General features: G+C 46.5%; 2 protein-coding genes and 1 pseudogene across 21 annotated transcripts in view; 1 reads left to right on the top strand and 2 right to left on the bottom strand.

The window, feature by feature from the left end:
• Nucleotides 1-12,409, bottom strand: part of SRR (serine racemase) — a 29,957-nt gene extending 17,548 nt beyond the window's left edge. For 4 of the 14 annotated variants that reach the window (XM_055258443.2, XM_055258444.2, XM_055258441.2 and 1 more), the window contains exons 1-3: nucleotides 8,134-8,235; nucleotides 5,486-5,700; nucleotides 2,011-2,182 (exon numbers count right to left, since the gene is read on the bottom strand). In XM_055258443.2, coding sequence (XP_055114418.1) covers nucleotides 2,011-2,182; nucleotides 5,486-5,559 — 246 coding nt within the window. In that variant the 5' untranslated portion in view covers nucleotides 5,560-5,700; nucleotides 8,134-8,235. Of the gene's footprint in view, nucleotides 1-2,010; nucleotides 2,183-5,338; nucleotides 5,701-8,133; nucleotides 8,270-10,626; nucleotides 11,266-12,270 lie in introns of those variants that run through there. The other 10 variants (XM_063629747.1, XM_063629745.1, XM_055258442.2 and 7 more) reach the window with 8 other exon arrangements.
• Nucleotides 6,829-9,013, bottom strand: LOC129470549 (heterogeneous nuclear ribonucleoprotein A1-like; annotated as a pseudogene).
• The window catches only part of SMG6 (SMG6 nonsense mediated mRNA decay factor), a 248,399-nt gene continuing 236,905 nt past the window's right edge, over nucleotides 12,401-23,894 (top strand). For 2 of the 7 annotated variants that reach the window (XM_063629635.1, XM_063629634.1), the window contains exons 1-6: nucleotides 12,458-12,659; nucleotides 13,141-13,275; nucleotides 15,933-17,691; nucleotides 18,536-18,728; nucleotides 19,216-19,326; nucleotides 23,628-23,734. In XM_063629635.1, coding sequence (XP_063485705.1) covers nucleotides 12,572-12,659; nucleotides 13,141-13,275; nucleotides 15,933-17,691; nucleotides 18,536-18,728; nucleotides 19,216-19,326; nucleotides 23,628-23,734 — 2,393 coding nt within the window. In that variant the 5' untranslated portion in view covers nucleotides 12,458-12,571. Of the gene's footprint in view, nucleotides 12,660-12,938; nucleotides 13,276-15,932; nucleotides 17,692-18,535; nucleotides 18,729-19,215; nucleotides 19,327-23,627; nucleotides 23,735-23,894 lie in introns of all 7 variants that reach the window. The other 5 variants (XM_055258403.2, XM_055258406.2, XM_055258405.2 and 2 more) reach the window with 5 other exon arrangements.

Here is a 23,894-nt window from a genome sequence, read left to right as displayed (position 1 = left end):
TCGATTTACCTCCTAAATATCTCATGTGCATCTTTATTTTTTATTTTTTTGAGATGGAGTCTCCGTTACCCCGGCTGGCCCGATCTCGGCTCACTGCAACGTCCACCTCCCCACACCGCATCTACCCCCAGGGCCGGGTTCAAGTGATTTTCCTGCCTCAGCCCAAGAAGCTGGGATTATAGGCACCTGCCACCATGCCTGGCTAAATTTTTTTTTTTTTTTTTTAGACCTAGTCTTGCTCTGCTGTAGCCCAGGCTGGAGTGCAATGGCGCGATCTCGGCTCACTGCAAGCTCCGCCTCCGGCGTTCATGTCATTCTCTTGCCTCAGCCTCTCTAATAGCCGGGACTACAGGCGCCCACCATGCCTGGCTAATTTTTTTGTATTTTTAGTAGAGACGGGGTTTCCCTGTGTTAACCAGGATGGTCTTGATCTCTTGACCTCATTATCCGCCCGCCTCAGCCTCCCAAAGTGCTGGGATTACAGGCGTGAGCCACCGCGCCTGGCCTTTTTTTTTTTTTTTTCCCGAGATGGAGTCTTGCTCTATCACCCACGCTGGAGTGCAATGGCATGATCTCGACTCACTGCAACCTCTGACTTCTGGGTTCAAGCGATTCTCCTGCCTCAGCCTCCCAAGCAGCTGGGATTACAGGTGCCTGGCACCAAGTCTGGCTCATTTTGTATTTTGAGTAGAAAGTGTTTCACCAAGGCTGGGTGCGGTGGCTCACGCCAGTAATCCCAGCACTTTAGGAGGCTGAGGCGGGCAGATCACAAGGTCAGGAGATCAAGACCATCCTGGCTAACACGGTGAAACCCTGTCTCTACTAAAAATTCAACAACAACAACAACAACAAAATTTAGCCGGGCGTGGTGGCGGGTGGCTGTAGTCCCAGCTAATCGGGAGGCTGAGGCAGGAGAATGGCGTGAACCTGGTAGGTGGAGCTTACAGTCAGCCGAGATCTTGCCACTGCACTCTAGCCTGGGGGACAGAGCGAGACTCCGTCTCAAAACAAAACAAAACAAAATAAAAAAATCGTTTCATCATGTTGGCCAGGCTGGTGTCAAACTCCTGACCTCAGGTGATCCACCTGCCTCAGCCTCCCAAAGTGCTGGGATTACAAGTGTGAACCACTGCGCCTGTCATATAGTTGTATTTTTTGTAGACAGAGTTTTGCCGTGTGGCCCAGGCTTAGATCTTTTATATTGATAATGTATCTGTGTGTAGCAAGTTGACACAGTGAATGCTTAAACTTGGGTCATATACAGAGTGATAACACTTTCCAATTTGTCTGCAACAGTTCAGATGTCTCAGTTTAGATATTTCAGGTTGCTTCTTTCAGTCCCAAACATGTCCTAATTTGGATAATAAATTATGTCTTAGTTTGGACAGTAAGTGATGGTATATATAATAAAGTCATGCTTTGCTTAAGGATGGGGATATGTTTTGAGAAATGCATGATTTGGTAATTTCATCATCGTACATGCATCATAGAGTGTATTTATACAAACCCAGCTGTTATAGCCTATTACTCCTAGGCTGCAAACCCTGTATAACATGTTACTGTACTGAATACTGTAGGCAGCTATAACACAATGACAAGCATTTCTGTATCTAAACACAGAAATGGTACAGTAAATGTGTGGTATTATAACCTTATGGGACCAAGGACCACCATCATATAGGTGGTCTGTCATTGACTGAAACGTTATGTGGCACATGACTATTTTATGTATATATTATATATATACACATATACATATATAAAAATTACTCGGATAAGTTATATATATTATCCTAATTATAAGGATTTATGACTGTGTAAAAGTTGCTTATCAACACTATGATGCTAGGTAAAACAAGGACTTGAAAGGAAAATTTCTGTAACCTTTTTTCCAACTGTATAAAGGCATTAATTTACTTCTGCCTATCTCACTGGGTGGTCAGGAGAATCAAATTGATATGTGAAAGGGTTTGAAAACATACATGATACGCTGAGAAGAAGGATTGTTACCTTAAAAGATCCTGTTTTCTGGAAGAGTTCACATTTGAAGAAAAGATTGCGCCCTGTTAGTTGATTCAAAATGGAGCTTGTTAGCACTGGTGTGAGGTGGATAGAATCTCGAATGTTGATATGAGCTTTTTCAACATCAGCAAAGGAGATGCAGTACTGAGCACACATGGTTCTGAAACCCAGGAATAAGAAAGGGGTCAAAGCAAAGTCCGAGACAATATGTTTATTGAAGAGATTTCGAAAATACGTAACAGAATAGACCTGGGGCCTGTGGTGTCATCTGGAAATTCTCCATTACTGGAGTGCCACCAGAATTTCTCTAAAAGAGATTTGACTTGAAAGCTGAACGAAGTTTTTCTGGTGAAGCTTTGAGAGAAGTGACTGATGGTGATTACAGAAGGCTAAAGCCCACTCCCCACCCACACCACCCATCTCTTGGCACTGTTGGCACTGCCACTGGTCTCCATCTTCCTTTTTTTTTTTTTTTTTTGAGACGGAGTCTCGCTCTGTAGCCCAAGCTGGAGTGCAGTGGCACAGTCTCGACTCACTGCAACCTCCGCCTCCAGGGTCAAGCAGTTCTCCTGCCTCAGCCTCCCAAGTAGCTGGGATTACAGGAATGTGCCATCATGCCCAGCTATTTTTTTTATTTTTAGTAGACACGGGGTTTCACCATGTTGGCCAGGCTGGTCTTGAACTTCTGACCTCGTGATCCGCCTGCCTTGGCCTCCCAAAGTGCTGGGATTACAGGCATGAGCCACCGCGCCCAGCTCCACCTTTCTTTTAATCATCGTTGTGAAGCTACTTGAATGGATTCAATTTTCATATTATTTTTAATTTTTAAATTTAAATTTTTAATTTTTAATAAAAATTTAACAAATTCTTTGATAAAGAAAAAAATAGCTAGACTTTTCCATTTAAATAATTATGTTCATTTTCTTTATTTCCCTCTGCGTTTTCTTTTTTTGTTTTTTGAGATGGAGTTTCGCTCTTGTTGTCTAGGCTGGAGTGCACTGGTGCAATCCTGGCTCACCACAACCTCCACCTCCCGGGTTCAAGCAATTCTCCTGCTTCAGCCTCCCGAGTAGCTGAGATTATAGGCATGCACCACCATGCCCAGCTAATTTTTTTTTTTTTTTTTTGAGACAGAGCCTCGCTCTGTCACCCAGGCTGGAGTGCAGTGGCACGATCTTGGCTCACTGCAGGCTCCGCCTCCCGGGTTTACGCTATTCTCCTGCCTCAGCCTCCTGAATAGCTGGGACTACAGGCGCCTGCCACCATGCCTGGCTAATTTTTTGTATTTTTAGTAGAGACGGGGTTTCACCGTGGTCTCGATCTCCTGACCTCGTGATCCACCCGCCTCGGCCTCCCAAAGTGCTGGGATTACAAGCGTGAGCCACCGCGCCCGGCTAAATTTTTATTTTAGTAGAGACAAAGTCTTGCTGTGTTGCCCAGGCTGGTCTCAAACCCCTGAGCTCAAGTGATCCTCCTGCCTTGGCCTCCCAAAGTGCTCCGATTACAGGCATGAGGCACCGCACCCAGCCTTCTTCTCTTTAACACACCATTTACTGACGAATCCTTTTCCTCTGAAATGCTCTATTTATCAAAAATTAAATTTCTATGAATGGTTGGGGCTATTGTATTTTGTTCCACTGGCCAGACTGTCAATGTCTTTTCCTATTATATACTGTATTAATAAATTCTCCCTTGATTACTTTTTCTAAAATTCATTGGCTTTTCTCACATATCAATTCTTCCAGGTGAACTAGAATTCCTTTATCAAAGTTGCCAGAAATTCCATTGTAAAGATGTATAAATGAACTGGGGGCATTATTTATTTACTGAGACGGGGTCTTTTGTCATCCAGGCTGGAGTGCATTGGCATGATCTCAGCTCACTGCAACCTCTGCCTCCCAGGCTCAAGCAATCCTCTCACCTCAGCCTCCTGAGTAGCTGGGACCACAGGTGCATTGTGCCACCATGCCTGGCTAATTTCTGTATCTTTTGTAGACACAAGGTTTTGCCATGTTGCCCAGGCTGGTCTTGACCTTCTGAGCTCAAATGATCCACTCACCTTGGCCTCCCAAAGTGCTGGGATTATAGGCATGAGCCACCATGCCAAGCCTGAAGACTCAATATTTTTTAATGTCAATTATGTCCTCTCGGCTGGGCACAGTGGCAGGAGGATTGCTTAAACCCAGTTCAAGGCTACAGTGAGTTATGATTGTACCACTGCAAGAGCAAGACCGTGTCTCTTAAAAACAAACAAGAGAACAAAAAGTAGTTGGCTGGGCGCGGTGGCTCATGTCTGTAATCCCAGCGCTTTTGGAGGCCAAAGTGAGTGGATCACTTGAGGTCAGGAGTTCGAGACCAGACTGACTAACATGGTAAAATCCCGTCTCCATTAAAAAAACAAAAATTGGCCACGCACAGTGGGTCTTGCCTGTAATCCCAGCACTTTGGGAGGCTGAGGTGGGAAGATCACGAGGTCAGATCGAGACCATCCTGGCTAACATGGTGAAACCCCGTCTCTACTAAAAATACAAAAAATTACCCGGGCATGGTGGCAGGCGCCTGTAGTCCCAGCTACTCGGGAGGCTGAGGCAGACGAATGGCGTGAACCCGGGAGGCGGAGCTTGCAGTGAGCCGAGATCGTGCCACTGCACTCCAGCCTAGGCGACAGAGCAAGACTCTGCCTCAAAAAAAAAAAAAAAAAAAAAAATTAGCCCGGAGTGGTGGCATGCGCCTGTAGTCCCAGCTACTAGGGAGGCTGAGGCAGAAAAATCGCTTGAACCTGGAAGGCAAAGTTGCAGTGAGCCGAGATTGTTCCACTGCACTCCAGCCTGGGCGACAGAGTGAGACTCTGTCTCAAAAAAAAAACAACAAAAAATCCCAAAAAACCATGCCAGGCCTGAAGACTCAATATTTTTATGAATAAATGTCAATTTTGCCCCCTTGGCAGGGTGCAGTGGTTCATAACCCGTAATCTCAGTACTTTAGATGGGCAGACTGCTTGAGCTCAGGAGTTTAAGACCAGCCTGGGCAACATGTTGAAACCCTATCTCTACCAAAAATACAAAAAAATTAGCCGTGCAGGTGGCAGGTGCCCATAGTGGTAATTCTACGGTAAACAGTATGGTGCTTCCTCAAAAAAATTGAACATAGAATCATGCTATGATCTAGCAATTCCATTCCTACATGTAGACCCTGTCTCTCAACAACAACAAAACCCAGAACACAAAAAACCCACTATCAAAAATAAGATATATTTTGGAGGTTGTAAACAGTCAGTCCTCTTAGATGCAAGTGATAGAACCTCAATTTGAACTACCTTAGTAGGCACAAGGTGGAGGTGTTGAGATTTACTAGCTCATGGAATCCATGAAGAACTGAAGAAACCATGGTAAGGGGAGGAATACGGAGCTTCAGGAACTACTGGAACCAGAGATTTGAGAGCTTCCCAGACTCAGTCTCTCACCTCTGCTGCTTTCTGCACGTCGGCTTCTTTTTCAATGCAGGCAAGTTGGTTCCATATGGAACCAACTGACACATGGCTGCTGACAGCTCGTATGTTTTACATTTTATGGCTTCCACACTGGAGGGGAATTTTCTTTCTCAGCTTCAGTTCAAAAAATTCTGGGTAAGGACTCTGGTCCATCTTGGCCCAGGACCAGTGGCCAGGGTATAAGGTCACTGAAGACAACAGTGTGCAATAGTCAGAAGTATTTACATAAACGTGAAAAAGAAACAATGAGATCTGTAACACAGTATCAGTTAGGTACATTTAAAACACATACATACATAAAACAACATTACATATTATTCAAAGATACATGTATATTCAAAGACATATATCAAACACATTAGAGTGACTACCTAAGGAGGGAGGAAAGGAACATTAGTGGGAACTGCAATGAAGAGAAAAGATAAAATGAGAAAGGCCTTGTTAATGACAGTGTGAATAAACGAGTATGACCGGCTCAATTCTCTGCACCTGAGGGGAAAATAGCAAAATAAAGGAGTGATGGAGGAAAGAAAACAAAAGAAAAAGTACTTTTGAGTGGGAGTAAGGGGCATTTTCCAAGTGAAAATAAAGGGGAGAATGCTGGGGAGATGATTCCTTACATGTTCATTATAGGAACAGAAGAGACATATCCTGATAGTGGATTGAATGGGGGAGAGAGGTGTGAAGAATAAATCCTGGGCCAGGCATGGTGGCTCACACCTGTAATCCCAACACTTTGGAAGGACAAGGTGGGAAGATTGCCAGAGGCAAGGAGTTTGAGACCAGCCTGGGCAACACAGGGAAACCCTGCCTCTACAAATTATTATTGTTATTATTATTATTTTGAGATGGAGTTTCGCTCTTGTTGCCCAGGCTGGAGTGCAATGGCGCAATCTCGGCTCACTGCAACCTCCGCCTCCCGGATTCAAGCGATTCTCCTGCCTCAGCCTCCCAAGTAGCTGGGATTACAGGCATGTACCACCACACCTGGCTAATGTTTTGTATTTAGTAGGGACGGGGTTTCACCATGTTGGTCAGGCTGGTCTCGAACTCCTGACCTCAGATGATCCACCTGCCTCAGCCTCCCAAAGTGCTGGGATTACAGGTATGAGCCACCACACCCTGCCAATATTTTTATTTTTTTGAGACGGAGTCTCACTCTGTCGCCAGGCTGGAGTGCAGTGGTGCAATCTTGGCTCACCGCGACCTCTGCCTCTTGGGTTCAAGTGATTCTCATACCTCAGCCTCCCACGTAGCTGAGATTACAGGAGCGTGCCACCACGGCCAGCTAATTGGCCAGGGTAGTCTCGATCTCTTGACCTTGTGATCCGCCCGCCTCGGCCTCCCAAAGTACTGGGATTACAGGTGTGAGCCACCACGCCCAGCCAAAAATTTTTCTTTAAAAAGAGTAACTCCTGGGTTTTGACTTAAATGGTGGTACGATTTGTTGAGATTTAAAACAGGAGAAGAAATAAGTATTTGACAGGAAAATCAGATTTGATTAGCTAAGTTTGGTTTATGAAACATCCAAGAGGATGTCCCTTTTTTAAAAATTATTTCTTGCCAGAAATGTGTATATATTAGTGTCTGTTTTATTTCTGAAGAATGAGCTTTTCAATTTATTTAAAGTACAGCTCTTTTTCCATTTTTTCTGATTTTGTTTACTCTGCCATTTTCCTTTGTCTTCTATATTTGTTGAATGCTTAGCTTACTAATTTTCACTTAAAAAAAAGCATATAAGGTTACTTATATGATTTTTCCTCTAAGAACTGCTTTAATATCATGGATTCCATTATACAATATTTTCATTATCATAATTTCTAAATAATCCAAGATTTTAGTCTTGTGTTCTTTTTTGACCCATGAATTATTTAAAATTGGTGGTTTTTTTGTTGTTTGTTTTTTTAAAAAAGACATTTATTCAGTGTCACGATCAGACTATTACAATTAGCAATCGACAGCTTGGGTGCAAAAAAAAAAAATCTACATTAAAACCCTTTGTTGGAATGCTTTACATTTTCAACAGAACAGAAACTAAAATAACCTGTTAAACAACTAGTCACAAATAGAGTCTTCGAGTTTTTTGCCCATACACATGAGTATTTGTCTAAAACATGTCTTCTTTGTAGCAGCTAGGCCCTGCCACCACTGTGCTTGGCTTAGTTCACAAATCTGTTGTAACCTGTAGCTTCCCTGTCACTTCGCTGGCTCTCCTCTCATGCTAAGCTTTGTTGCCTAATTAAAATCTTCTGCCACTGCCATAGCTACTGCTGCTACTGGAACCGCCATAGCCACCTTGGTTTCATGGTTTGGCAAAGTATTGGCCTGCACCACCATAGGGGCCAGAGCTTCTGCCTCCAAAGTTTCCTCCCTTCATGGGTCCAAAAATTGAAGACTAATTGTTGTAATTGCCAAAATCATTGTAGCTTCCACCACCTCTAAAATTGCTTCCATCATTACCAAATCCATTATAGCCATCCCCACTGCACAATATCCACCACCACCACAGCTGCCACCAAATTTCCTTCACGACCAAAGTTGTCATTCCCACCGAAACCACCTCCACGACCACCACCAGTTTCCAGAGTACTTTGACCTCTTTGGCTGGATGAGGCACTCACCATCTCTTGCTTTGACAGGCCTTTCACAACTTCACAGTTGTGGCCATTCACAGTATGGTATTTCTGAATGACAGTCTTATCCACGGAATCATGGTCATCAAAGGTTACAAAGGCAAAGCCCCTCCTTTTCCTGCCACTGCCTTGGTCAGTCATGATTTCAATCACTTCAATTTTTCCACACTGTTCAAAATAATCTCTTAGGTGATATTCTTCATATTCTTCAGTGTCTTTTTTTTTTTTTTTTTTTTTTTGAGACAGAGTCTTGCTCTGTTGCCCAGGCTAGAGTGCAGTGGCACGATCTTGGCTCACTGCAAGCTCCACCTCCCAGGTTCACGCCATTCTCCTGCCTCAGCCTCTCCAAGTAGCTGGGACTACAGGCGCCCGCCACCACGCCCGGCTAATTTTTTGTATTTTTAGTAGAGACGGGGTTTCACCATGGTCTCGATCTCCTGACCTCGTGATCCGCCCGCCTCGGCCTCCCAAAGTGCTGGGATTACAAGCGTGAGCCACTGCGCCCGGCCCAGTGTCTTCTTTAATGCCACCAACAAATATCTTTTCCACAGTTAAGTGGGCATCTGGTCTTTGAGAATCTTCTCGACACAGCTCTCTTTGGTTCCACAACTCTTCCATCCACCTTGTGTGGCCTTGCATTCGTGGCTGCATCCACCTCCTCCACAGTGGCATATGTGGCAAATCCAAAGCCCCTGGAGTGCTTGGTGTTTGGATCTCTCATCACCACACAGTCTGCGAGTGTTCCCCATTGCTCAGAATGGCTCCTCAGGCTCTCATCAGTTGTTTCAAAGCTCAGCTCTCCAATTAAGAGCTTCCTCAGCTGTACGAGCTCTTTAGGAGACTCTGACTTAGACTTGGCGGTGTCCATGGGTGGAAAGTGTTTTGTTTTGTTTTTGAGACAGTCTGTGTCACCCAGGCTGGAGTGCAGTGGCGTGATCACAGCTCACTGCAGCCTCTACCTCCTGGGTTCGATTCTCCTGCCTCAGTCTCCCAAGTAGCTGGGATTACAGGCGCCCGCCACCATGCCCAGCTAGTTTTTGTATTTTTAGTAGAGATGGGGTTTCACCATGTTGGCCAGGCTGGTCTCGAACTCCTGACCTCAAATGATCTGTCCACCTTGGCCTCCCGAAGTGCTGGGATTACAGGCATGAGCCACGGGGCCTGGCCTAAAATTGTTGTTTTTATTTTTATTTATTTATTTATTTATTTATTCTGAGACGGAGTCTCGCTCTGTCGCCCAGGCTGGAGTGCAGTGGCGCAATCTCGGCTCACTGCAAGCTCCGCCTCCCGGGTTCACGCCATTCTCCTGCCTCAGCCTCTCCAAGTAGCTGGGACTACAGGCGCCCGCCACCACGCCTGGCTAATTTTTTGTATTTTTAGTAGAGACGGGGTTTCACCATGGTCTCGATCTCCTGACCTCGTGATCCGCCCGCCCCAGCCTCCCAAAGTGCTGGGATTATAAGCGTGAGCCACCACACCCGGCAATCGTTTTTAAAAAAATTCCAAATGGTTAGAATTTTTTGCTTAATTTGTGGCTATTCACTTCTAGTTTTATTACTTTGTGCTAAGTAAATATGACCTGTACAATTTTTTTTTTTTTTGAGATGGAGTCTCACTCTGTCGCCCAGGCTGGAGTGCAGTGGAGCAATCTCGGCTCACTGCAACCTCCGCCTCCCAGGTTCAAGCAGTTCTCCTGCCTCAGCGTCCCCAGTAGCTGGGACTACAGGCGTCCGCCACCACACCCAGCTAATTTTTTTGTATTTTAGTAGAGACGGGGTTTCATCTTGTTGCCCAGGCTGGTCGCGAACTCCTGAGCTCAGGCAATCCGCCCACCTCGGCCTCCCAAAGTGCTGGGATTACAGGCGTGAGCCACCACGCCCGGCCAACCTGTACAATTTTTACTTTTAGAAACTGAATTCAAGGCTGGGCACGGTGGCTCACGCCTGTAATCCCCGCACTTTAGGAGGTTGAGGCGGGTGGATCACCTGAGGTCAGGAGTTCGAGACCAGCCTGGTCAACATGGTGAAACCCCATCTCTACTAAAAATACAAAAAATTAGCTGGGCATGGTGGTGGGCGCCTGTAATACCAGCTACTCAGGAGGCTGAGGCAAGAGAATCGCTTGAAACCAGGAGACAGGTTGCAGTGAGCCAAGATTCTGCCACTGCACTCCAGCCTGGGCAACAAGAGTGAAACTCCATCTCAAAAAAAAAACGAAAAACAAACTCAGCAGCTTTCATTGTGATACAGACTTAAATATGGTTGTCTTTCTTGTCATTTCTTTTTACCTGGTATTTCATGAATTCTTTAAATCTGAGAATTCAAAAATTTCCACCAACTTAGTAAATTTTCTTCTACTATTTGATTATTGCTCTTCTGCAGTCAGCTCTATTATCCCATTCTGGAACTCGTATTTAATTATTAATTTTTTGTACCCCTTCTCCATGTCTCCCATCTTTGTCTCTCAGTTTTTATCTGTTACCTTTTCCTTCTGAGTTCTGGTAAATTTTCTTGAACTGGTTTAACTTTTGGCATATCTAATCTGCAGTTCACTGACACTGTTGCATTAAATTGGCAGTGCCATTTGTCCTAAGAAAGTTTTCTTGTTTTCCATTATTTTTCCAGCTGAAAAAAAAAATCATGCAATGGCCTCTCAAATTTCAATGTGAAACAGATTATTTTTTAACACTTCTTCCTATTTCTCTCAAATCTGGTGGCAAAGGCTGTCATCTGCTCTGACCACTCAAATGGTTCCTCTTCTGAACTGTTGGATTTTTTCACCCATCATCTACTGACTTTCTTATGCTTAACCTTCTGGTGACAAAGTGTCACATAAAAGGAACTGAAGGAGTTCTGTCAGAGGTTGTGGCAATCCTTTCGGCTCAGACTAAGGAATAATCGGTAACTATTCTGTGATGGGTGTGGTCTAAAGGCCTGTGGGGCTGTGGAGGAGCAACAGGTGGAGGCAAGTGGCCTTGGGGAAGGGAGCTTAACCTCTGCACAGTTCTCCAAAAAAAGATTCAAGTACCAGTCTTCTGGTATAGTTAAATTTTAAAGATGGGAAATTAAAAAGTCAACCTGAGATCCAGAGCAGTAATTTTTTTCTTTTTTTTTTTTTTTTTTTGAGGCGGAGTCTCGCTCTGTTGGAGACTCCCGGGCTGGAATGCAGTGGCGCGATCTCGGCTCACTACAGTCTCCGCCTCCCGGGTTCAAGCGATCCGCCCGTCTCAGCCTTCCGAGTCGCCGGGATTACAGGTCCCAAATCGATTTATATGCCTCCTGATGTACTTCCTTCCACACGATTCCAACTATATCGTATCTAGTTTTTAAAAGTCAGGGGGCGGCCGGGCGCGGTGGCTCACGCCTGTAATCCCAGCACTTTGGGAGGCCGACGCGGGTGGATCACCTGAGGTCAGCAGTTCGAGACCAGCCTAGTGAAACCCCGTCTCTACAAAAAATACAAAAATTAGCCGGGCTTGGTGGTGTGCACCTGTAATCCCAGCTACTAGGGAGGCTGAGGCAGGAGAATCGCTTGAATCCAGGAGGCGGAGCTTGCAGTGAGCCGAGACCGCGCCATTGCAATCCAGCCTGGGCGACAGAGCGAGACTCCGTCTAAAAAAAAAAAAAAGAGGGTTTGGAGATGTGGCTTGCTGTAATGAAAAAGGCTCTGATAGGTATTTATCCACGGTGTCACCCTGGGCAATTTACTTCCGTTCTCTGGGATTCAGTTTCCTAATCTTAGAAATGGGAATAGTAGAGAGGCTGAGGCGGGAGAATCGCTTGAACCCGGGAGGCGGAGCTTGCAGTGAGCCGAGATCGCGCCACTGCACTCCAGCCCGGGAGTCTCCAACAGAGCGAGACTCCGCCTCAAAAAAAAAAAAAAAAAAAAAGGAATAGTAATAACTACTCTTAGCTGGTCTTCAAGGTCCCAAGTAATGGCCCGCGGCGCTAGGCCGGGCCTGTGGCGGGAGAGCCTGGCCTAAGGTGTGCAGAGGAGCCCAGGCTGAAGGGTGTCTCTGTCAACCTGAGTCCCAGACTAGCAGTGTCCTTGGTGTCGACGACAATAGCAACGGCAGCCACCGCCGCAAACGCCCGCCTGGCCTGGCACGGCCCGGCCTCGCCTCACCTCAGCTCACCGGCGCCGCGCCTCCAGCTCCAGCCTCCGCGCGCCTCCCCGGCCGCACCTCTGCGCACGCGCAGCGCCCGCCCGCCTGCCCTGCCCAGTCTCGCGCTCCGGTCCCGCCCCTCTGGAACTGGCGTCGGGCGCTTTTCCTCCCAGCGCGGCCACCGTCGTTCGGAAAGGGAGGGCGGCAGGGGGCGGGGAAAGGCCGGGAGGTGGGCGAGCGCGCGCGCCGCCTGTCTGTGGTGGTTTCCTGGCTGCGCGCGGCGGTGGCGGAGTAGCTACGGCTGTAGCAGCAGCCGCGAAGATGGCGGAAGGGCTGGAGCGTGTGCGGATCTCCGCGTCGGAGCTGCGCGGGATCCTGGCTACTCTGGCCCCGCAGGCCGGGAGCAGAGGTGAGTCGCGCCGCCCAGCTCCTGGGCCGGGCCTGCCCGCCCCGCCTCCCTCTCCTCCTCCTCTGCCTCCACCCCGCTCGGCCCGCGGCTCCGGAGCCCCCGCCCCTTCCCCCAGCAGTAGGCGCTGGGGCCGCGGCGGACCCTCGCTGCCCTTCCTCTCCCGCGGGTTAGTGCGGGGTCGGGCTCGGCTAGTCCTGGCCCGCTCCGGGAGAGCCTGGCCCGAATTCCTGTCTCCACCCTCTTTTTCGCCGCGAAGGTGACTGTTCCCTTTTGCCCCAGCTCTCTCAGACCCGCCCCGGATTCCCAGGCATCGGGAGACGCGGAAAGGAGTGGGGTCTGGTGGAGGCCCCGGGCCTGTCGCTCTCCAGGCCGCCCTCCGCGGGCCTGCCCTGGCCACCGCTTTAGCGTCGGAGAGAAGGAATTGGGGAGAAAGGTTTAACAGCCTGCGACTTCCTTGCTGAACTTTTCCCCCCCAAGACAGGCTTCCGAAAGCTGCGCCACTGGAGGGATCCGGGACCTCAGACTGCTCGGGTTTGGCCCTGGCATGTGTGGGAGCAGTTTTTATTAGAATGCTCAATTTGCAAGTTAATTTCAAGTCTCCAGCCACGTCAGGAAAGTAAGAAAGATTCTAAGTGTCTCACCTCTCCTGCGTTAGGCGATAGAGTTGTGTAGAATGGTAGCTGTGATAGATGCCTTCTCTAGGTTTGCGGCCAGTCTGTGAAATTGGTTTTTGTTGATTAACAGAATTGGATTATTAAGGCTATTTTCTCCCGCTGCTCTAGAAAGTAGTAGGGTAGCTCTCCCCATCCCCCTCACCACCACCAAGTTACAGACTGCCGAGGGTGAGCTATTCTTGGGTTAAACTGCTTTATCTTTGTGGATACTTCATGAACCTGCCTTTTAAACTTCTGAAAATAGTGAAGCACTATCCTAAACCTCAGTCTCTTTTCTTCCCCGTTTTCTTACATCTACAAAAAGTAAATGTACTTGCTGGAGCATATGATTCCTGTTTTGGGCTTGTTTGCATTTATATTTAGAGAGCAATACTAGGATTAAAAACTTTTTTATTATTGTTATTATTATTTTTTGAGACGGAGTCTCGCTCTGTTGCCCAGGCTGGAGTGCAGTGGTGCGATCTCTGCTCACTGCAAGCTCCGCCTCCCGGGTTCACGCCATTCTCCTGCCTCAGCCTCCCGAGTAGCTGGGACTACAGGCGCCCGCCACCACGCCCGGCCAATTTTTTGTATTTTTTGTAGTGACGGGGTTTCACCGTGTTGGCCAGGATGGTCTGGATCTCCTGACCTCGTGATCCACCCGCCTCGGCCTCCCAAAGTGCTGGGATTACAGGCATGAGTCACCTCTCTCGGCCTATTATTATTTTTTTGAGGCAGGGTCTCACTCTGTCTTCCAGGCTGGAGTGCAGTGGAGGGATTTCAGCTCACCGTAGCCTCCGTCTCTTGTGCTCAAGTGATCCTGCCACCTCAGCCTTCCGAGTAGCTGGAATTACAGACCACCACCACACCTGGCTATTTTTTGTATATTTCGTAGAGACAGGGTTTTGCCATGTTGCCCAGGCTGATCTCGAACTCCTGGCCTCAAGCAGTTCCTGCCTCAGCCTGCTAAAGTGCTGCGATTATATGCATGAGCTACTGCACCTGGCCTATGCTAGGATTTTATATAGCATTTCATTTGTGTACTTGATAATATTCTCCCGAATTCTGTCACTTTTCCACTGAAATGTTTAGTGATTACTTTTGATAATGGTAACAGATACTTTTTTAAAAAACCAGATAAGTATTTGTCCGCCGGGCTGGAGTGCAGTGGCGCGATCTCGGCTCACTGCAAGCTCCGCCTCTCGGGTTCACGCCATTCTCCTGCCTCAGCTTCCCCAGTAGCTGGGACTACAGGCGCCCGCCACCTCGCCCGGCTAATTTTTTGTATTTTTTGTTGAGGCGGGGTTTCACCGTGTTAGCCAGGATGGTCTCGATCTCCTGATCTCGTGATCTGCCCACCATGGCCTCCCAAAGTGCTGGGATTACAGGCGTGAGCCACCGTGCCCGGCCGAGAGTGGTTTCTAAAGTCCTGTATTATTCTTAATTCTTGAGTTCCCATTTCTTGGCATTTTGAGAGTATGTCACAATCTTTCCATCAGCATCCAGGGAAAGTTTCCTTATGGAACTTTTTTCTAATCATAATTCCATCATCACAGTAGCAGTTAGTGTCAGTATTCTAGTGTGATATAGTCTGAGCAGTATTTTGGTAACTCTGCGAGCTACTGTTAGTGAGTTGGTGAGGATGGGTGAAATTGAAGAATGTGAAAGGAACTACTTGCTGTTTAATTCACCAGCAGGTATGTTATTTGGTAATTGGTATCTGGAAGAAGAGAATCATCCTGGTCATGTTTAAAGACTAGAGTTGCATTTTTTTTTCTCCAGAGATGTCCAGGACTGATAATTGTTATAATACCCCGCTTTTTCTCCTTTTTTACTTTTCCCCCCTGCTGTTATGTTAAAAGAACTTAGCCACCCAGGAAAAAGTTAGAGGCAGAAGAAGAGGCTGAGGTGGATTCACAGGCTCTATAGATAGAGAACAGTGTAGTGCTGAAAAGGTTATAGAGATCTTTTTTTTTTTTTTTTTTTTGAGACGGAGTCTTGCTCTGTCCCCCAGGCTAGAGTGCAGTGGCGCGATCTCGGCTCACTGCAAGCTCCGCCTCCTGGGTTCACGCCATTCTCCTGCCTCAGCCTCCCGAGTAGCTGGGACTACAGGCGCCCGCCAACACGCCCAGCTAATTTTTTTGTATTTTTAGTAGAGACGGGGTTTCACCGTGTTAGCCAGGATGGTCTCGATCTCCTGACCTCGTGATCCGCCCACCTCGGCCTCCCAAAGTGCTGGGATTACAGGCGTGAGCCACTACGCCTGGCCTTATAGAGATCTTTTGTTCTGACAATAATGAGGTAGTTAGGGGTCTTGGATTTCTGAATAGGACTTGGATAACACATAAGGAGATGAGTTCCCCCATTTCCCTTACCCAAGTGTAGGTAGCCCCAACACAGTTAGGTCCTTAGCCTTGTGAACTGTCGAACAAGTGTCGTAAACCCAGAATTTCTGCTTCTACAGAAATGTCCTTCTTTGCCTACCGATATTAGCATTTGGATGTGTAATTCTTGCTCAACTTTTTTTGTTACCTAACCAGAATGACAGTCTTTCCCCTATCTTCCTTCTTTATTCTTATCTTCTACCTTTCCCTCCCAAACTCTTTCCCTGACATAACAGAAAACATGAAGGAATTAAAGGAGGCCAGGCCACGCAAAGATAACAGGCGTCCAGATCTGGAAATCTATAAGCCTGGCCTTTCTCGGCTAAGGAACAAGGCTAAAATCAAGGAACCCTCTGGGAGTGAGGAAATCAAAGATGAAATCGTTAATGACCGAGATTGCTCTGCTGTTGAAAATGGTATACAGCCCGTTAAAGATGTCTGCAAGGAACTGAACAACCAACAGCAGAATGGTCCTATAGACCCAGAAAATAATCGGGGACAAGAATCCTTTCCTAGGACTGCTGGACAAGAGGATCGTAGTCTAAAAATTATCAAAAGAACAAAGAAACCAGACCTGCAGATCTATCAGCCTGGACGACGGTTGCAGACTGTTAGCAAAGAATCAGCCAGTCGGGTGGAGGAGGAAGAAATCCTCAACCAGATAGAACAACTGAGAGTAGAGGAAGATGAGTGTAGGGGAAATGTTGCGAAAGAGGAAGTTGTGAATAAACCAGACAGGGCTGAGACAGAAAAGAGCCCAGGTGGTGACAGAGTAAGGGCTGCAAAGGGAGAAAAAGGAAAGAGGGTTGAAAAAGGGGAGGGGATGAGGAAAACCAATGATGACCCGGCCCAGGGGAAGCCAGGTTCTGCAAAGCGCTACTCCCGCTCAGACAAACGAAGGAATCGCTACCGCACGTGCAGTACCAGCTCAGCTGGCAGCAACAACAGCGCTGAGGGAGCTGGCCTGACTGATAACGGATGTCGCCGCCGCCGACAGGATAGGACCAAGGAGAGGCCACGACTGAAGAAGCAAGTGTCTGTGTCCTCAACCGATTCCTTAGATGAGGACAGAATTGATGAGCCTGATGGATTAGGACCCAGGAGAAGTTCAGAAAGGAAGAAACATTTAGAAAGAAACTGGTCTGGCCGTGGGGAGGGCGAGCAGAAAAGCAATGGTAAAGAAAATCGAGGCACTCTTCATGTCACTTTCGATGCAGAAGCCATGAACAAAGAGTCTCCCGTGGTGAGGTCAGCCAGGGATGATATGGATAGAGGAAAGCCTGACAAAGGCTTGAGCAGTGGGGGCAAAGGCTCTGAGAAGCAGGAGTCCAAAAACCCGAAACAAGAACTTCGGGGTCGTGGTCGTGGCATTCTGATTCTGCCTGCCCACACCACCCTATCTGCCAATTCAGCAGGTTCTCCAGAGTCCGCACCTTTGGGACCTCGGCTTTTGTTTGGATCTGGTAGTAAGGGACCTCGGAGTTGGGGCCGTGGAGGCACCACACGCCGATTGTGGGACCCAAACAATCCTGATCAGAAACCTGCTCTAAAGTCTCAGACGCCCCAGCTACATTTCTTGGACACTGATGATGAAGTCAGCCCTACATCTTGGGGTGACTCACGCCAGGCTCAAGCATCTTACTATAAGTTTCAAAACTCTGACAACCCCTATTATTACCCCCGGGCACCAGGCCCTGCCTCCCAGTATCCCTATATGGGCTATAACCCTCTACAGTACCCAGTGGGCCCTACGAATGGTGTGTACCCAGGGCCTTACTACCCAGGCTACCCGGCTCCGTCAGGACAGTATGTATGTAGCCCTCTACCTGCCAGCACCATGAGTCCCGAGGAGCTAGAGCAGCATATGAGGAATCTGCAGCAACAGGAGCTGCACAGGCTTCTCCGGGTGGCTGACAACCAGGAACTGCAGCTCAGCAACCTGCTCTCCAGGGACCGCATCAGTCCGGAGGGCCTGGAGAAGATGGCGCAACTCAGGTATGATGTGGTCTATTCTGGCTGAAGGGAAATGGGGATCAGCTGGAGGTGTATAGATTCCTATGGCTGAGGAAGGTAGAAACTTTTTAGCTGAGCCACTGGGTTTACCTCCTTTTCTCTTTAAGGGAAGGGCAGTTGGAAACAAGTTTTATTTCCAGTCTTTTTTTTTTTTTTTTTTTTTGAGACGGAGTTTCGCTCTGTCGCCCAGGCTGGAGTGCAGTGGCACGATCTTGGTTCACTACAAACTCTGCCTCCTGGGTTCACACCATCCTCCTGCCTCAGCCTCCCAAGTAGCTGGGACTATAGGCGCCCCCCACCACGCCCGGCTAATTTTTTGTATTTTTACAGAGACGGAGTTTCACCTTGTTAGCCAGGATGATCTCGATCTCCTGACCTCGTGATCCGCCCACCTCGGCCTCCCAAAGTGCTGGGATTACAGGCATGAGCCACTGCGCCCGGCCCTATTTCTAGTCTTAGAAATGATTATGCATCCTACTTTTTCTTTAAGAAAAAATTATCTTTAAGGGTTCATGGAATCTTGAAATGGAAAAAGACTTTCTAGAATGCCAAGAAATGAACAACATATAACTTGCAGTGAAGATCTTATTTCAGTTGTTAAATTTAGGTGAAGACATATGGGGAAAAACTATTTTCCTAGACACAACTATCTTTAGAATGACATTCTGCTCTGCAGAATGGAAACCGGAGTGAGTAGTATACCTACCTGGTCACACTTTTTTATTTCCTGCCAGGGGAGGTGGTTAATTTGCAGGAATCTGAAAACTTGAGTCCCGCTTTTTCTGTGGTGTATTTGGAGCTGGAAGTTGCATGTATTTTATTCCAGAGCTGAACTGCTGCAGCTTTATGAGCGCTGTATTCTATTAGACATTGAGTTCTCTGATAATCAGAATGTGGATCAGATCCTGTGGAAGAATGCTTTCTATCAGGTGATTGAGAAGTTCAGGCAACTTGTCAAGGATCCGAATGTTGAGAACCCAGAACAGATTCGGAACAGACTCTTGGAGCTCTTGGATGAGGTAAACTGTCATCTTTTTGTCCTCAGGATAAAGGCTTCAGCATTCTGTAGTTATGATGGATTTTTACTACCTGAAATACTGTGTTTTAGACAGAATATCGACAAAAAAACTGCCCTTTTCTTGGGTTCTGAGCCTGTCCTACACCAGTTGCTTCCTTGGGACCGTAAATTACTGGCAATTGGAGTTTTGAGGTTGAAAGCTTTCTGAATGCCTTGGCCTAAAACAGAGAGAATGAGAATGTGTACGTATGTGTTTGTGTGGAGAGTGTGTGTGTGTGTGTTCATGTGGTCATATCTTTAAAACCATGGAGACTTCGACTGAATTTGTCTTGTCTCAAATTGGTGGCCACTGAATATTGTGCGTGCCTCCCTTTTCATAGGATGTGTGAACATTAGCAGAACTGTGAAAGGGTTGTCTGCCCCGGTTTTTGGTGGATAGGTTGGATTAGAATAGATTGATTCAGTCATTTCTTTTTTTCTTTTTATAGGGTAGTGACTTCTTTGATAGTTTGCTTCAGAAGCTGCAGGTTACTTACAAGTTCAAACTGGAAGACTACATGGATGGTCTTGCCATTCGCAGCAAACCATTACGCAAGACAGTAAGCTACCTTTATTTATCTTACATTTTCATTCATTTAGTAAGCATTTATCTAGTGTTAGGTATGTGCTAGACACTGTACTGGGTGTTGAGGATAAAAGAATGAAAGGTACAGTTCAGTGCAGGGACAGATAGATTAAACCAACAATTGTAATGTCATATGTACTGTGGTAATGGTATATAGCAGTGCTCCCCAGCCAGCCTGCCTTTCTCTCTCTCTCTCTTTTCTTTCTTTCTTTCTTTTCTTTTCTTTTTTTTTTTTTTCGTTTTTTGAGATGGAATTTCATTCTTGTCACCCAGGCTGGAGTGCAGTGCTTTGATCTTGGCTCACTATAACCTTCAACCTCTGCCTCCCAGGTTTAAGGGATTCTCCTCTGTCAGTCTCCCGAGTAGCTGGCATTACAGGTGCCCACCACCAAGCCTGGCTAATTTTTGTATGTTTTGTAGAGACGAGGGTTTCATCATGTTGCCCAGGCTGGTCTCGAACTTCTGACCTTCAGTGAGCCACCCGCCTCAGCCTCCCAAACTGCTGGGATTGCAGGCATGAGCCACCGGGCCCGGCCAGTCCCTAGCCTTTTTGGCACCAGGGACTGGTTTCGTGGAAGACAGTTTTTCCATGGACGGGGGTGTTGGGGCATTAGATTCTCATGAGGAGTGCACAGCCCAGGTCCCTTGCATGCTTACTTCACAATAGGGTTTGCGCACCTGTGAGAACCAATACCACCGCTGATCTGACAGAAGGTAGGGTTCAGGTGGTGATGCTCGCCTGCCCACTGCTCAGACCAGAGACTGGTACCAGTCCGCAGCCTGGGGTTTGGGGACCCCTGGTATAGAGTGTTGAAGGGCCATAGAGAGAAGTGAATCTAACTTAGTCTGGTGGGGCCAAGGAAGGCTTCTTGGAGATTGTCAAGCTGAGTTTTGAAACATGACTAGAAGTTTGAAGGTGGGAAGGGCAGTTTAGATAGAGGGTCCAGCAAAAGAGAACCAGGCATCGTTGGGAAAGTGCAAGAAGTTCAGTATGCTGGTGTTTGTAGTGTGGAGGGGGCTATTGTAGGTGGAAAAGCTAATGAAGTGGGAAGCGACTAGGTCATAAACTCTCATATCCTATGCTTAAGAGTTTAGACTTCATTCTGAAAGCACTGGGGAACCATTAATTGATTTTTTAGTAAATGGATAAGGTAGATTTGTTCTTAGAACCAGTCACTTGGGCAAATTGGTGAGTTTGGATGGGGGCTGGGCAAGAGTGGAGATAGAGTCAGGTTGTAGGTTGAACTAAGATAGAGGTTGTGGAGATGGGAAAGAGAAGACAGATTGGAAAGAAAGAAAGGAAATAGAATGGAATTGTTGACTGATTCGGTGTGAGAGATGAGATTGGAGGCATGAAGAGTCTGAATCATCTCCCAGCTGGTAGTCCAGGGGAGTGGCTGCAAAGGAAGAGATAGGTTCAGGTTTGGATATGCTGAGGTGGAGGTGTGTGTGTTACAGGAACTTGAAAATGAACAAATGAATATTGTGGTCTCTCTGGAGGTCAGGAGAAAGCTGGGCTGGTGATATAGATTCATGAGTCATCATGATACAGGTGGTGGTTGAAGCAAAAGTTGGGGTACTGGGAAGGCTGGCCAGAGATGGGGGTTACATTTCAAGGTGGGGATAGGTAAAATTGTCAAGTGCAATGGAGCTGTCAAATGTTAAGATTACTAAAAAGTGTCAGTTGGATTGGATGAACTTATCAAGAGTTAATTTAGTTGGGGAGACTGGAAGCCAGATTGTAGTGAAGAGAGATAAAGCAGTAGAGATTGTGAGAGAGTAATATAGACCATTCTTTTAAGCATCTTGGTTGCGAAGGCAAGGAGGGAAGACAGCTAAAAGAACATAGGGTTCTAAGAGAAGGTTTTTTTGTTCTTTGTTTTTCGTTTTTTTTTTTTGTCTGTACCACGCCTGGCCAATTTTTATTTTAAGATTGGAAAGTTGAGCATGTTTAGGAAGCAGTTAGAGATTCATTAGAGAAAGCAGCGTGATTTATGGAGCAGAGGCTTCCTCTTGCCTTTTTGCTCCTTCTACTACATACGCACTTTCTTACTGATGGACAGATGTTTTTGGCTGGGCACAGTGGCTCACTCCTTAATCCCAGCCCTTTGGGAGGCCAAGGCAGGCAGATCACCTGAGGTCAGGAGTTTGAGACCAGCCTGGCCCAACATGGTGAAACCCCATCTCTACTAAAAATACAAAAATTAGCTGGGTGTGGTGGTACATGCCTGTTGTCCCAGCTACTCAGGAGGCTGAGACAGGAGAATCGCTTAAACCCGGGAGGCAGTGGTTGCAGTGAGCCAAGACTGCGTTATTGCAATCTAGCCTGGGCAACAAAGTGAGACTGTATCTCAAAAAAAAAAAAAAAAAAGATGTTTATTGAGTTCCTCTTACATGCTTGGTGGTATTTTAGGCAGAGGCAATTCAGTGCAGATTGAAAAAAAACCGTGCTCCTGTTTCTTGGAGTTTAGTGTTTGATTGGGGGTGAGTACAGACATTGGATGAGTAATTGCTGATGGAGTGACTTTTGCCAAGGATGTTGGGGGTGTATAGTGTAAAGGGTTAACCTAGTTTTAAAGAATCCAGGGAGACTGAGAAAATCATAGTTAAACTAACGCTGAAGGCCGAAAGTATCAGCCAGGTGAAGGAGTATGTGTAGATGCAAGGAGAGGAGCATTCTAGGGGAGGAGGATAATATACTTAAAGGCCCTGAAGTGGAAAACAGCGTGGTGTGTTAGGGGAACTGAGGAGTCTGGTCTGACTGAGGTACAGAAAGTGACCGGGAATATGGTGCTGATGAGGTAAGCAGAGGCTCGATTGTCCAGGACTTCATGCTGAGGATGACGGTGAGCCTTTGAAAGAGTTTGTTTTGTTTTGTTTTTCTCTCTTACCAAGATGACAAAGTGGATGTAGTATGGAGGCATAATCAGTTCTCTTTGTGCTTTATCAGTTAAATGCGGAGGATTTTTAACACCTTTGGGGATGTTCATTCATAGAATTTGTGGAACAGTTAGGACTTAGAGGGTATGTGATACGTAGTGATTATAACTTTGCTGAGGTACAAATTTGAGTTACGTGCTAGGTAGGAGGTTAATGTGCAGTAGCCATTTCGCTTAGTGAGTGTGCCTTCTTGAGGCGTCAATATCTTCTTCTCAATGAAGCTTTGTTCTTTATTCAGTGATACATTAATTTCTTTTGTGTGGAGTGGAGTGGAATTGTATTGTGTGCTGTGAGGTGGTGTTCCTTAGGGAGATATTTTGGTGGACACATGTCTTGGGATTGGTTTACTCTGTTTTCTGAGTGACAGATGCTAAGCCAATCAGTGAGAAAACACATAGCACTGCACAGTGTGTGGCACGTTGTTAATGTTTGATAAAGGACGATTTATTGTTTTAGCCGAAGGTAGTGTAATGCCGTGGTACAATTCAGTGATGTTAACAGTTTGAAGAAAGACTATAATGATGGCAAAAAAAGAACAGAGTGGCTGGGCGTGATGGCTCACGCCTGTAATCCCAGCACTTTGGGAGGCTGAGGCAGGCGGATGGATCACTTGAGGCCAGGAGTTTGAGACCAGCCTGGGCAACATGGCGAAACCCTGTCTCTATTAAAAATAAAAAAATTAGCCAGACATGGTGGCGCATGCCTATCATCCCAGTTACTCAGGAGGCTGAGGCACAAGAATCGCTTGAGCTCAGGAGGTGGAGGTTGCAGTGAGCCGAGATTGCGCCACTACACTCCAGCCTGGGCAACAGAGTGAGACTCTGTCTCAGAAATTATTAGGGGGAAAAAAAAGAACAGAGTAAACAATTGTCTTCATATTTGTATGTCTCTTTATAGTTTATAAAATATTTTTACATTTATTTCCTCCAGTTACCCTATAGAGTAGTTATTTTTACATTCAGGCGAAGAAACTGAGTCCCAGAGCATCTCAAAGACTTCCTTGAGATCCAACACTATTCCATAGAGTCAGGTCTCCTGACTACTAATATCAAAATGTTTTCTTTCATTTGCCTGGGACTCAAGAATTACCCTCTCTCTTTCTCAGTAAATTTTGTATCACACTGCTGACTGTTTTTTTGGTAGTCAGGTTTAGGCTGAAAACTTTATAGTTGTGTTTTTTTTGGTAGTCAGGTTTAGGCTAAAAACTTTATACTTTGTTGAGGACCGCTAGTGCCTTAACCAGTGCTACATTGTCATTTTCACCCCATCCCTGTCCTTTGAGGGTTGAAGTTAGTGTTTCTTGGCTTTTCTACTAACTGATTGTTTTTCCTGAAGGTAAAATATGCCTTGATCAGTGCCCAACGATGCATGATATGCCAAGGAGATATTGCTAGGTACCGGGAGCAAGCCAGTGATACAGCGAACTATGGGAAAGCACGCAGGTACTTTTACCTCCACTTCGTTATTTCTCTTCCTTATGTGGCTCTAAGCTAAGCCTTACTAAGAGCAGTAGGCCATATGGGTGTTGTACAGGTGTCCCTATTGGTCCCTGTAGTCATGCCTTACTACTCCAAGGTTACATCTAACACTCTACCTTATGTT

Source organism: Symphalangus syndactylus, chromosome 20 (genome assembly GCF_028878055.3).
Source record: "Symphalangus syndactylus isolate Jambi chromosome 20, NHGRI_mSymSyn1-v2.1_pri, whole genome shotgun sequence".
Classification (NCBI taxonomy): Eukaryota; Metazoa; Chordata; class Mammalia; order Primates; family Hylobatidae; genus Symphalangus; species Symphalangus syndactylus.
The sequence above is the reverse complement of the archived record's forward strand: the minus strand, read 5'-3'. Positions and strand labels throughout refer to the sequence as shown.